Source organism: Chelonoidis abingdonii, chromosome 2 (assembly GCF_003597395.2).
Source record: "Chelonoidis abingdonii isolate Lonesome George chromosome 2, CheloAbing_2.0, whole genome shotgun sequence".
In the NCBI taxonomy this organism is placed as follows: domain Eukaryota; kingdom Metazoa; phylum Chordata; order Testudines; family Testudinidae; genus Chelonoidis; species Chelonoidis abingdonii.
Genome location: NC_133770.1, coordinates 123,117,680 through 123,131,024, shown reverse-complemented (window position 1 = coordinate 123,131,024; position 13,345 = coordinate 123,117,680). Strand labels below are relative to the sequence as shown.

Genomic DNA, 13,345 nt, shown 5'->3' with positions numbered 1-13,345 from the left:
TACCTGGGGAAACTGCTAGAGCTTCCCCGTGCCTACTACCTGGAGGAGTCGCTGGAGCCTCCCCGGCCCTGCTGTTACCCAGAGGAACCACCGAAGCAAGCCAGCCCGGACTTCCCTGAGGAACTACCGGACCTGACACCCAGCCCTGGCCGCAAGGAGCCCATGCTGCTGGACTTCCCGGGGGGGGTGACCAGACCAGGTAGGCCCAGAAGGGGAGGTCGGAAGTAGCCCGGGGGCAGCCAACCCCAGTCAGGCTGCAACGATATTCGAACCTATGTCAGTGTGTTGCAGGCAGGATCCCCACTGACGCAGCTCGGACCGTCTGCCGCTGTTAGGGCCCTGGGCTGGGACGCAGTGGAGTGGGTGGGCCTGCGTCCCTCTGCCACCCCACTTACGGGTGGCAGTCTCCCCCTCTCCCCGGTGCCCAGGCCTACAGGCCTAGGCTTATAGACTGTGTGCTTTGCTCAGCCCTGAGCCAAAAAGGCCTGACCTCTGTGACCCTGCGTTTGGTGCCCCACCTGAATTTAGGACTGGGCCCCTTTAGACTGTACCACTGCTCAGCCCTGAACCAGAGGGCTTGAGCTTTCTAAACCCCGTGCTTTGCTCAGCCCTGAGCCAAAAGGGCCTAAGCTCTGTGACCCTGCGTTTGGTGCCCTGCCCGAACTTAGGGCTGGGTCCCTTTAGACTGTATCATTGCTCAGCCCTGAAGCAAGAGGGCCTGAGCCCCTTTGACTCTGTGTTTGTTGCCCCAGGACCAGGGCCAGGGGGCCTGCCCAGCCAGAGAACGTGTAGTGAGCCGGTGTGGCTCCCCTCCGCCCCTCAGAGAGGGTCGAGTCCTGGTCCCACACGTTCACACTGCCATATATTTTGTGGCAAAACCAAAGAAACTTGTACCAAGAATGCTAGCTTATGGCTTATACCGCACATTAAATTTCTCCTCCTCACCTGAGCAATGGTATGATCAGGGCACCAGCTACGGATAAGGAGCAGTTTACGGAATGTATCCACTAAACTGTCATATCCATCAGGAAGAGGAGCTTCTTCAGGTGCTTCTTTATCAAACCAGGCTTTCCAGGCTTTTTCATTCCTTGTAACTTGCCCCAGAAGCTGGTTAAAAGGGTACAGATTAGATAACTGTACAAGATTGAGCCATGTCATGTCAAGGATCCACTTCTTTGGTTTTGGTTGTACAGAGTTCAGATCCAAACTTGCACCTCCTGCAAGATGAAAAGCATTGTGAAGAAAGCATACATCATTTAAGCCAAAAATTATGAGTCACAAAGTACTTAACTGTTACTGGTAAGAAATTTAATGGAATTTGCAAACAGAAATTTGGATGCCCAAAACTGCATTGCAAAACTTCATTAATTCAGAAGGATTGTGTATAACCCGAAGTCCACAAAATGAAAGAGAGAAAAGGTGGTTTTGTATTAACATGCAGGAGGAAGAGGCAAGACATCTGGGCTTTTAGGGCATGGCTCTGAAGTGCACAATGCCTCCTGAAGGGTGGAAGTTAAAGGCTCTCAGCAGTCCACAGGGCTGGTATCTTAATTTCTCCATGATTCATTTTCTTATCTGCAAAGTAGGAATAATTGTCTACCAAATAGGGTGCTGCATGAAAGCCCCCAGAGCAGAAGGAGACAGCATCAAAGAACAATCTCCTCCTCCTCCACCAAGGCCAGAAAACCTGGCCTAGAATGAGGAAGCACATGCTGGATCCTTGTCAAGGGCAACACAATGCTCATGCTCTTCCTGCACGCCAGAAGGCACAGTAACTGTTTACACCACCACCCTACCGAGGCCGGTAGCTTAATGTCACCACCATCGAATTCTTAACTAATGGACACTGAGATCCATTGACACTGGAAGGCACAAAATATCAGTAGTATAAATATTGCAGAATGCTGGTTTGACAACTCATGGATATATTTAAATAGGAACATATTACAAGAATCTACCTTTGATGAGTGTCTGAAACTCATTGTGAGAAATTTTCTTGGCCTGCAAGTCAATTTTCAGTGCCATGAGCAGTGTGAAGAGGAACTTGTGATTTTCATATAGCCCTCGCACAGTGTACTTGTATACTTCATAGGTGAGATGCTCAATTATGTTGGCTACTCGTTTGGCTGTGATCTGAGATTTCACTGATCTTTCCACCGATAGATCAAAAATGCCAAGGAATTGCCGTAAGGATGTCTGGTACATTACATTTACCAAGCTCATTTCCACAATTAGGAAATAAAGGATGCTGCCACGACAAGCAACTGGACGATATTCTTCACGTGCGGTGTTGATTTTCACCTCTGTCTCTGCTGCAACATGTAACTTTTCACTCACCTTAAAATAAATTGAAAGACCATGTAGATTATGTTGTGTCACTTGTGATTTATACAGCAAATATAGAAAGAAAGGTATTGATTAGGATAACAGTATTTGCATTTAAATTTTACTTTTCATTGTAAGAGCTTCAAGGCAGGCACTGTGTCTTCATATGTATTTACACAATCACAGTGTGCTATGATATTGCTTGGGCCTACTAGGCATTATTTTATAAAAATGTACCCTGACAGACTTGTATTTTCTATAGAGGATGCAAGGCAGGCTTGCAGAGGGCTCCCTGTGCTGCTCTGAGACTGCTGACACCTGATCCTCACAGCTGTCAGTGGGAGGCTGTGATCCTAGCTGGGCAGAGCTGATTTGTGCTGCTCCAGTATTGCCAGGAAGAAGAGGATGAGGAGGAGCCTCCAGCCACAGGGGAGGCCACTCCAACTGCTGAAGAATACTGCCGTGGGCTCGTGCTTCTCTTCCTCCTCATTGCAGTCCTGGCTGGGGATCTCTTCTTTGCCCTGCCAGGACCAAAGCCTTCCTCCCTCCGCCCCCACCCAACACACCTTATGCTTCCAGGAATTGTGTGTCAGCAGCCCTGGGTGCCAGGCAGTGAGCCCTCTGTAGCTCAGCTCTCATAGGAGCGAGTGAGCAGGTCTGGGCTCCCTGCACTCTGCTACAGGGCTGGTGACACCCGATCCCTGCAGGCACAAGGTGCTGGGAGGGAAGGAGAGAGGCTGCACTTGTGTCAACTTTTATCAATTGATGTTTTTCCCCTGATCTGAGTGCGTCTGCTGAAGCTTGTGTTTACTGATCTTTAGCCATTAAAACTGAATCCTGTCAGGCCTAATTATATTATTTATTTGTTATGCAGTCAGACATGTAGTATTATAAATTGCGGAACAACAGCAAAGAGGCAAGTCTAGTCAGACAGTATTTAAATAACAAAATATATCCCCAATTTATTCAAAAGTCACCTCTTCTGCAGTTGTGTTAGTGATTCTTAGGACTTCTATCAGAGATTCATCTTCAACCAGAGACCCTTCTGTGCTGGTTAAACGGAAGAGAAGACTGTCTTCAAGATCCTGCATTTTCCTCTTGTTAGATGTCACTTCTTCCATCAGCTTGACTCTTTCTGCCTCCAGTTCCTGCAGAAGAAAATATTAGAATCTTTATAAAGTTTATTCACAGGAAAGATGACATACCCGTGCAGAAAATGCATGATTTCATGCATGACAGAAAGAATGGGAATTTTTCTACTGTTTCTTTAAGACACAAAAATGTACGTAAAATGGGATGTATGCACATACTGTCATAATTTGAGTAATGGAGCATATGGACTAATGAAATTTTAGGCTGAGTATCAAGAAAATTTCCTGACAGTAAATTTCCAGACATAGTAAGGTCTATGAAGCTGTGGTCAAAGACACATTGTTTTGGATAGTTAAAATTAGACTGGACAAAGGACTAGAAAATGTAGTGCACGGACTAATCTTGCATAGGTGGGGGAACTGGAGAGATGACCTTTTCCATTTCTAATTTCTATTATTCTTTGGTTTAGCAAAGTACAAACTTTCTCTCAACTTATAAAGCAAGAGATGCTCTAGTGGCGAACATTTGTACAATGTGACATTTCTATAATAGTTCTACAAGGAAGACGGACAACAGAGTAGATCTTCAGCCCACTCAATCTGATTTGTGCTGCTCTAGTGGCATAACAGAGAGCCAAAGATGACGTAAGTGGCCAGCTCTGGAGTCCCTTTGCATAGATGGAGTGCTGGGTATGGCCATGAAGGGCCTGTGGGCCCAGCTGCTGGAAGACCCTCTTGACCCATCCTCTGCAGGGAGGATGCTATGCCTCTTTTGAACTTTCAGTTTATTTAGCCAACAGACTAAACCTTTTATTGTAAAATTGGTATTTTTTAAAAAAATGATTGGTTTATCTATATCCATAACTCCTGACAATCTATCTTCATTCATTTCAATATGTCGTGTTACTGAGACAACGGAGCTGCTGTTCTGAATGTCAATGGGTAAGGAATTCTCCCCAAATTCTTCCCAAACATTGGAAATCTTTCACTTTGGAAAACTGTCATCTGTTGCTTTTCATTCATATCATATAGCCATGATACCTTAGAAAGTTACAAATAACTGAATCAAGCTCAAGCATGTGTAAGCAGAGTCAGGATGAGCTGTACCCTGACATCTGGTGGTGAATTATGGGAAGTGTGGAAAGAATGTCCAGAATGTGAAATCTCAAATATTTGCATAGGCATGCCTACCCCATCCCAGACTGCCGAGCTGTGGGACTGCTTTGTGACAGAAATGACTCAACCTCAGTTGGGTGGTACTTGCTAGACAAGGGACATGGGTTCCAAAACCCTGTGAAGAGAGAGAGGTTGGGGACAGGTATTTGTGCCTGGTGGTGCAGGCTCCTTGTGGAGCTAGAAGCACCAGTTGCACCCCCTCCTCTCTCCACTGTGGAATGTCAGAGTTGATTTTTTTTTCCCTTAAGACTCTAGATACAGGTTGCTGAGCTGAACTCACTTTGGGCTAATGGTGCACTAGCACTGGGCTCCCCTACTATGTGCTGAGATCACTAAGAGCTGAAATCACAAAAGAGCTGAAATTACTGAGCTGGGAGCACTGAGTACTGTGCTAACTAGTGGGGGAGCCTGAAGCTATACTGTGGAACAGAGCAGCTGGCGGAGTGGAGCAGTTTATGGGGATGGCAGGAGCGGACCACAGGACAGCTGGTGGAGTGGAGCAGCTGGCAGAGCGGAGTAGCTGTGGGGCGTGTGTAGCAGCCTACAGAGCGAGCGGAGCCGAGCAGTTTGCTGGGACAACTGGAGCAGCTCACGAGGCAGCTGGTGGAGCGGAGCAGTTTGTGAGGACGGCCGGAGGAGCAGAGTGGAGCGGCTGGTAAGGCGGAGCAGTTCGTGGAGAAGGCGGAAGCAGAACCCACGGAGAGGCAGGGCAGTTGGCCCTGGACCACGTAAGGTGCCCCTTTCACCCAGGCTGGGGGGAGGGACCTCTACAGATAGACTCTTGAATTCTGGGGTGGCATTGACCAGAGACTTTTGGGTTGTTGGACTTTGGAGTGATTGGACTTAAGACCATAAGGGGAAAAGGACATTGCTAAATGTACTTGGGGGGGTGGTTATGGTTTGTGTTATAACTCTGTTTGTGGTGTTTCTCCAATGGGATGCCGCATTGATTCCTTCCTTTATTAAAAAGATTTCGCTACACTCAGACTCCGTGCTTGCGAGAGGGGAAGTATTGCCTCCTAGAGGTGCCCAGGAGGGTGTGGTATGTAAGTGTCCCAGGTCACTGGGTGGGGGCTCGAGCCGGTTATGCATGGTGTTATTGAAACGGAACCCCTGGATACTGAACCTGGCCCTTGTTGCTGCCAACTCAGAGGGGCAGAAGGGTTACACATGCATTTCATTTTGACTTTAAATTCTCCCCATTTCCCCTTCAACCTTTCATACCAATACAGCACAGGGCAGGGGTTAGCTCTAAAATGTGAATTATAGAGTAGGGCCCTGTGACAGGGCTTGTAACTCTTTGCTCCCTTCTTCCTGCACAAATGGCTCTAACACCTTCGGTTTGTAACCACCACTGCTGCATATTTTATTTGTGTTATATCAAGTACTATCCCCTTATGGTCCCATGCAGCAATTCTATTTACAGTATCATATGACCATCATCCCCTTTTCCCAGAGAGAAGAGATCTCCCCCTGCAGAGGTCTCTCTTTACCTGGGCTGGGCTGGGCCAGGCCAGACCTCCCCATCCAGCACTTCCTTCCTGTGCTCTTTTTAAACCACTTGCCTGTTAATAGACTAATTAGCTCATCAACTTCCTTGCCCCAGTCTTGCCTAGTAACCAGACACCCCCTGACCAATTAGGCCTTCTCCAGGGGAACCTAATTGCTGCCAATAGTGCCCAGAGTACTGGCTCAAACTCCATCTCTCAGCACTCTGTCACAGGCCCTAATTCAGCAGAGTATTTAAACATGTGTTTATCTTTAAACATACCTTTAAATTCAATTTCATACACTATTCATGCCATATTTAATACTTTAATGTATATCTTTAAAAAACGGTTAAAGAATTTTCCCCCATTTGCCCCTAAATGCTGGGTTTCTGCCTGCAGAGAATTTTTATGGCTGCATTTATAATATCAGAAAATAGCAGTTTAGAATAGAAGTAGTGGCAGCACCTTCACTATTATGGTGCAACAGGGTGCTTCTATAATTATCATCACCCAAGTGGTTTCAGCAACACTTTTTTTTTTAAGATGAGAAGAATACACCCTCCACTGGTTATATGTTTTATTGATTCCTGTAGCAGCCCTTTAAGAATGTCAGGGCTCTTTCTTTCATTTTTAATCTGTTGCTGAAGGTCAGCAGTTATGTATTTGGCCTTCCTGTTTATATCAGGAGGTCTGCTTTTCAGTTTCGCTGATACAGCCCTGTCTTTTCTTTGAACTAATTTATCATTATCAGAACTCCCTTGGTTTTGAGTTTCTGTGGCACAACATTAATCTCTTCTTGAGAGAGGAGGGACAGGTACCTTAACTATTTTATCTCTGCTAAAAGGGGAGAGGTTTAATAAATGTTTATCATTTCACAACTGCATCCTAAAGCAATGGGAAGTGCTAATACTAAACAGATATTTTGCAGCCCCAGTTAGCAAGGCATTGACCACTAAACTTTCCAGCAAGTAGTCAATTAAACCATGAAGGGGTAAGGCAGAGATGAATAGAAAAGGTCTAAGAAGGAAAGAAATGAAGCTGCAAAACTTCACAGGGATGATGTGAGGGAGTAAGGCACTGCAAAATACTAGCAATAGGATTTTCAAAGGCACTTAGCCTAACTCTGTTCCCAATTAAATCAACAGGAGTTTCAACAGGCACAGAGTCAGACCACAGATGAGCACTTCTGAAAATCCCATGCTAGATTTCCTCAAACACTAGAGACAGGTCTTGGGTTCACAAAACTGATTTAAGTTCAGGGACCCTTTTTAATGCAACAAACTCAATTTTTAAACATTCTGATTTATGAAAATATTTTTCTAGTTGAACAGGAAGCCTGTGCTACATATCTGAACAAGGAACTGCCTCAAAACCAGGCTGGTTCAAGTGGATGATTTATGTATGGTACTCCACATCTTTATTTTTATTAACATTTTCTCTCTCCTTCTCAGCTCCTTCCCCCCATCCCTTTCTCTCCTATGTGAAAGTAAGCCCAATAAAACTTACACTTTCACTCAATGTTTTGTACTCAGTCTTTGAGTTCTTTCAGAGTTATCACTCACTCACTCATGCCCATCACCCCAATCGGGGTATGGGCCGCCAACCACAGATCTCCAGAGTCCTCTATCCTGGGCCATTCGCTCTAGCTGGTTCCAGGTATAGCCCATTTTTTATGCAAAACAAGTATGACACAGAGGTCAATTGATTGTTCACTACTCTGTCAGCAACTCTTGTCAGCTCAGTACACCTAACACACTGTTGCCATGATATATAACCAAAAGTTGGCATGTAATATAGCAGTAGAAAAAATAGCTTACTGATCATTAATATTCTTGCATGATGTATGTACAAGGTATGTACTAAGTGTTACAGACCTGTGCTAGTATTGCGTTCTTAAAATGTGTTTGTCTAGGGCAGACTGGGCTTATGCATTGCTTGCCAAAGGAATGTATATTTTTGTCTGGCCAGCCTGGTCATGAGGCAGACACAATGAAGGCATAGTTACATAAAAGGTAAACAAAGCAGCCTCTTGTGAGGGTCTGAACGTCAAATGATAAGTAATTGAATCAACTGATTGTATACATTATTACTGTTTTATGCAGGTGCATCAAGTAAGGTCCATTAGGAAAGCCATTGACACACTGGTGATTAGTACCATTGTAAAACATATGCATTAACACTATATGAGAAATTATGAATACTCACTTGTACTATGCTTTAAAGTCTGTGACAACGAAGGGAGAAACAGGTTTTCTCCCAGATAGGAGGGAAGGCAGCTTTCTACCCGTTTCCAAAGCAATTAAGCCAGGTGTGACCAAAAACAATGGAAGCCCAATTTACATATAAATCAGCAGGGGAATGGGAAGTCCACAAGAAGGAAAGAATAGCATAAGGTCATCCAGAGTCCAGGGACAATACAGTGAGTTAGGAAAGATATAAGGGGAGAGAAGCTTCTTGGCATCCATCACTAGACAGACACAAGGGGCCAGAGCTTTTGCAAGCTGAGAAAGATGAGGCTTTCAGCCAAGACGGTTGAAGTCTCTGAGATCTGAATATAAGTGAAAAATCTGCATAGGCAAAGATCTATCACCTAGGAAGACAAGGGAAACTAGCATTGTGTATGTCAGTGGAAGGTCTTGACTAAGAGAAAGTCAGCCATGTCTGGGAAGAAAAAGATTGTTAAGAAAACTACCTTGAGCAAAGACTGTAGCTTGTAAAGTTAGGTTTTAAACATTAGAGTATTTTTACTTTTGTTGGTTTGTACCTACAATCCCTTCTACTTGGTATCACTTAACCTATGTCCTTTTGTTCATAAGCTTGTTTTACTTTTATTCTAAATCAACCCCATGTTGTATTTGAATTGAAGTGATTGTTAACCTGTACTTTTGTCCCTTTAAAGGAGCAATGAAACTTATTGTTTCTCTGAGTCTTCCAGGAGGGAGCTGGACACTTCAGGGCAGACAGTTTGGAGAAAATTTGCGACTGGGAGTGTGTTGGGGGTCATGCTGCAAGCAGTAACTCAGGTTGGTGGAGACCACAGGGGAGCTCTTGTGCTGTAGGCAGGCTGCTGGGATCAGAACACTGAACCATGGCTGCACACTACACAGACACTCAGGGAACCACATGGTTGTCTGCTGGCTCTTGGTGTCCAGGCTGTGAGCCACAGCAGCAGAGCATCTAAGGCACCCAGAGTTACAGGGCAGGCGGTGACACAACTTCTCACCATTCTGAGATGCACCCTGAATTGTCACAAGTTGACTAAAACTGCAAATACCCAGTAAACCCTCTCTTTTATACAAGTTCAAATGTTGCTAACCCAAAGATCAGCATTTACCTGTTTTTCAGTGAGAATGACACGGCCAAGGAGCTGATCTTCCAAGCCTTTCATGGTAACAGTAAAATCAATCACAGCCATTTTTGCACTGATTTCTGGAGTGTAGGCAGGATTAGCCAATTTAGTTGTTATATAAAGGGTAAATCCCTTCATTACATCTACCTCCTTGTCACCTACTTTTACCTGAAAATAAAATATAAATATATTTTTCATTTTTTAACAGTTGACTTTCCAACAAACAGTTGTTTCTTCCAATGAAAGATGATCCCCTCTTAATTTATCCAAATTGTTCTGATTTTTTTTATTTATTTAAATAAGTGTTGGCTGTCTGCCTGTCTAAACATTTCAAAGGTGCAATCACTACGATGTCAAGTCACCAGCTGATATCAGGTATCTATGCCACTGTTTTTATATTCATGTTCAAAATTCATCTTACTTTATGAGTTGAGCCAGATTTTATGAAATTTTTTTCCAAAATGTTATCCAGAGCAGGATCAAGTTCTTCTCCAACATCTTCTATTAACAAAGGTCTTCCTAGGGAAAGACAGTCTTCTAGGTGACTCCTGAAGTATTTGTGGTTCAGAGATGTAACCTATGGAGATTTGCTTATAATAAAATATAGTTTTGCTCTATACAGTGATCAACATAAAACCAATCATAATTTTTAAACATTCAATTCACAGTGAGAGAACCACACATATCACCACAATGTTTAGGCCTACTCCTGCTCCCATTTAAATTAATGGAAGTTTTTCCATTGACTTGAATGAGAGGAAGATCTGGCTCTTTGCTTTTCCCTCATTGTTATCAATTTTATTTGCTTGCTTTACCTGGCTCCCATCACTATAGTGCCTGTGTACCTCATAAACAAACATTCATGACTTTATCCTCACAACACCCATGTGAGGCAGAGAAGTGTTTCAGTGGAGGATGGGGTGGGAGCAGATATTGTGAGGTACTGAATGCCTCCTGAGAGGTGTTGAGAACCTTCAGTTGCCATTGACTTCAACAGGAGCTCAGCACTTCACAAGATCAAATCTTTGAATACCAAATGGTTTGATCATGCTTTATTTATCATTCTTAAATTGTGTGCAAGTCTTTTTCAGTCTTTGGATGAAAGTATAATAGTGTTCCTCATCAGCCTGGTAAATTGTGTTCTTTCAGATGACACTAAGATACACACACAATTAAAATGAAGAAAGCCCTTGCCCAGAAGACATAGATTCATAGAAAAGTAGGACTAGAAGGGACCTCAAAAAGTCATCTAGTCCAGTCCCCTGCACTGAGGCAGGACTAAGTATTATCTAGCATCTCTATATATACTTTTTCAATTAAAACATTTAGAAATATAGTACACAGATATAATTAAATAAATATAAAACATATAATTGAAAAGATTACTACTATAGCTGTTCACACTTTTAGCCTTGTTAAAACTGAAGTATATAAAAAACCACCACAATAGCACTATACCCATAGCTTCTGTCAAAATTAGGTTGATGGATGAGAAGAGATTGATTGAGAAATAAGATAAATACAACACAGGAAATGAAGATGTTCCAGGTGTGATGCTATGACCTAAACCCTCGCCCTTCTAAGGATCTGGCCTAACCCTTTTCACCCCTTGACTCCCAGCTTGAAGACCAACCTTACATTGGGAAGTTTGGTGTATGGTCCAGAACCCCTAGACCAATGTCTGTTGAGTAGTCCCACTCCTAGAAATGATAAACACAGAAATGATAAACCATGAAAAAAAAACCTAAAATGTAAAAAGAGATGAAAAGAAAAGGAGGAGTTTTAATATACTTTCAAAGGGTACGTCTACATTACAGGATTATTCCGATTTTACATAAACCGGTTTTATAAAACAGATTGTATAAAGTCGAGTGCATGCGGCCACACTAAGCACATTAATTTGGCGGTGTGCGTCCATGGTCCAAGGCTAGCATCGATTTACGGAGCGTTGCACTGTGGGTAGCTATTCCATAGCTATCCCATAGTTCCCGCAGTCTCCCCCACCCCTTAGAATTCTGGGTTGAGAGCCCAGTGGCTGACGGGGCAACAATCATCGTCGCGGGTGGTTCTGGGTAAATGTCGTCAGTCATTCCTTCCTCCGGGAAAGCAACGGCAGACAATCATTTCGCGCCCTTTCTCCCTGGATTGCCCTGGGAGACGCCATAGCACGGCAACCATGGAGCCCGTTTAGCTTTTTTTTGCAGTCACCGTATGTGTACTGGATGTGCAAGCACAGGCATAATCCAGCGTGACACAGCAGCATATCCTTGCTTTTGCGCCATATAGCAGAGACAGTATCAGTCTTCGTCCATCTGCTGGGGTACAATTGTTCATGAGATGACGTGATTACTCTGTTCTCTGACTGCTGCTGCTATCATGGTGCACTGGCTAGAATGGCAGGGCAAAGCAAACATGGAACGACTCCCAAGCATCCTCCTTTATGCGTGTCTAAAAATGAGAAGGTCCTGCCTAGCATATGGGGCAAGTGTACTAGAAACCAGTGTATAGAGACACAGTGCTCTGTGTCAGATCCCGCAGAATGACGAACTACATGCCATCGGGGGGGGTGCCCTGCACAACCCCACCCGTTGCTTCTTCCTCCCTACCATCCTGGGCTCGTGGCAGTGTCCCCCGCATTTGTTCATGATGTATAAAGAATGCAACGAAGAACAACACAGTGACTGTATGAGATAAAAGAGGGGGAGCAGCCCCCGGGCTATGGCATCAGCCAGACACATTACGGTGCGGTGAGAGGAGGCCACCGCATGGCTGCTGCTATGATTCAGGCAGTACATCACTTTTCTTTACACAGGAAAGGGCGGGGCTATGCGCTCAGCCCCCAGTTGCTATGATGAAGACAGTTACAAGCGTTCTGTACTCCGTACTGGAATGACCGGATCATATCTATTTTTACCAGAGCGCCCCGCCACCGCGCACCTGAGCAGCCAGGAACACTACACGGCTGTATGTGACAAAGGTATCAGTCATATTGTACTAATCTGCACCGGGAGGGAGAGGACGGATACTGCTCTTCACTGCGCATCATCGCGTCTACGCAGCAGCATTAGTTATACATGGTGTGCATTGAAGACGTCAAGAAAACTATCTTTCCCTTTTCTTTCACGTGCGGGGGAGAGTAAATTGATTGAGCTATTCCCTGAACCACGCCAGACAATTGTTTGAACCCGTCAGGCCTGGAGCTCAGCAAGATGGCAAATATTTCGGAGACTGCTGTGAAGTGTGGGATAAGCTGGAGATCTCGTAACTCCCTCCTCATGAGCGTCCATTGAGTCTTAGCTTTCCATTACGCTTGTCATGCAGACGGTGTAGCCTGGAGATTTTTTTTTTCAAACGCTTGGCTTTGTCTTCTGTAAAAGTTGAAACGGATTTGTCCTCGCATACAGCGATAGATACAGTATTCCTGATGACATGTGGACGCTTTGGATTTGGGACAGCATTGCCACCCGTGCTGATCAGAGCTCCACGCTGGGCAAACAGGAAATGAAAATCAAAATTTCGCGAGGCTTTTCCTGTTTACCTGGCCACTGCATCCGAGTTCAGATTGCTTTCCAGAGCGGTTACAGTGGTGCACTGTGGGATACCGCCCGGAGGCCAATACCGTCGATTTGTGGCCACACTAACCTAATCCGATATGGTAATACTGATTTTAGCGCTACTCCTCTCGTTGGGGAGGAGTACAGAAACCGATTTAAAGAGCTCTTTATATCGATGTAAAGGGCCTCATAGTCTGGATGGGTACAGCGTTAAATCGGTTTAACGCTGCTAAAATCGGTTTAAACGCGTAGTGTAGACCAAGCCAAAGAGACCCAGAAAAGAAAAAGGGATGTTTATAAATCTAAATGTCAGCAAAAAGAACCCAGTGTGTTTTTTCACATGAAGAACCGGGGAGAAAA

The 13,345-nt window shown here is 44.4% G+C and overlaps 1 protein-coding gene across 2 annotated transcripts in view; it reads right to left on the bottom strand.

The window, feature by feature from the left end:
• LOC116821627 (dynein axonemal heavy chain 5-like) overlaps positions 1 to 13,345 on the bottom strand; it is a 295,723-nt gene that overhangs the window by 65,308 nt on the left and 217,070 nt on the right. For both annotated transcript variants that reach the window (XM_075062654.1, XM_075062655.1), the window contains 5 exons: positions 9,853 to 10,008; positions 9,417 to 9,599; positions 3,303 to 3,473; positions 1,959 to 2,337; positions 946 to 1,217 (listed from right to left, as the gene is read on the bottom strand). In XM_075062654.1, coding sequence (XP_074918755.1) covers positions 946 to 1,217; positions 1,959 to 2,337; positions 3,303 to 3,473; positions 9,417 to 9,599; positions 9,853 to 10,008 — 1,161 coding nt within the window. The remainder of the gene's footprint in view (positions 1 to 945; positions 1,218 to 1,958; positions 2,338 to 3,302; positions 3,474 to 9,416; positions 9,600 to 9,852; positions 10,009 to 13,345) is intronic.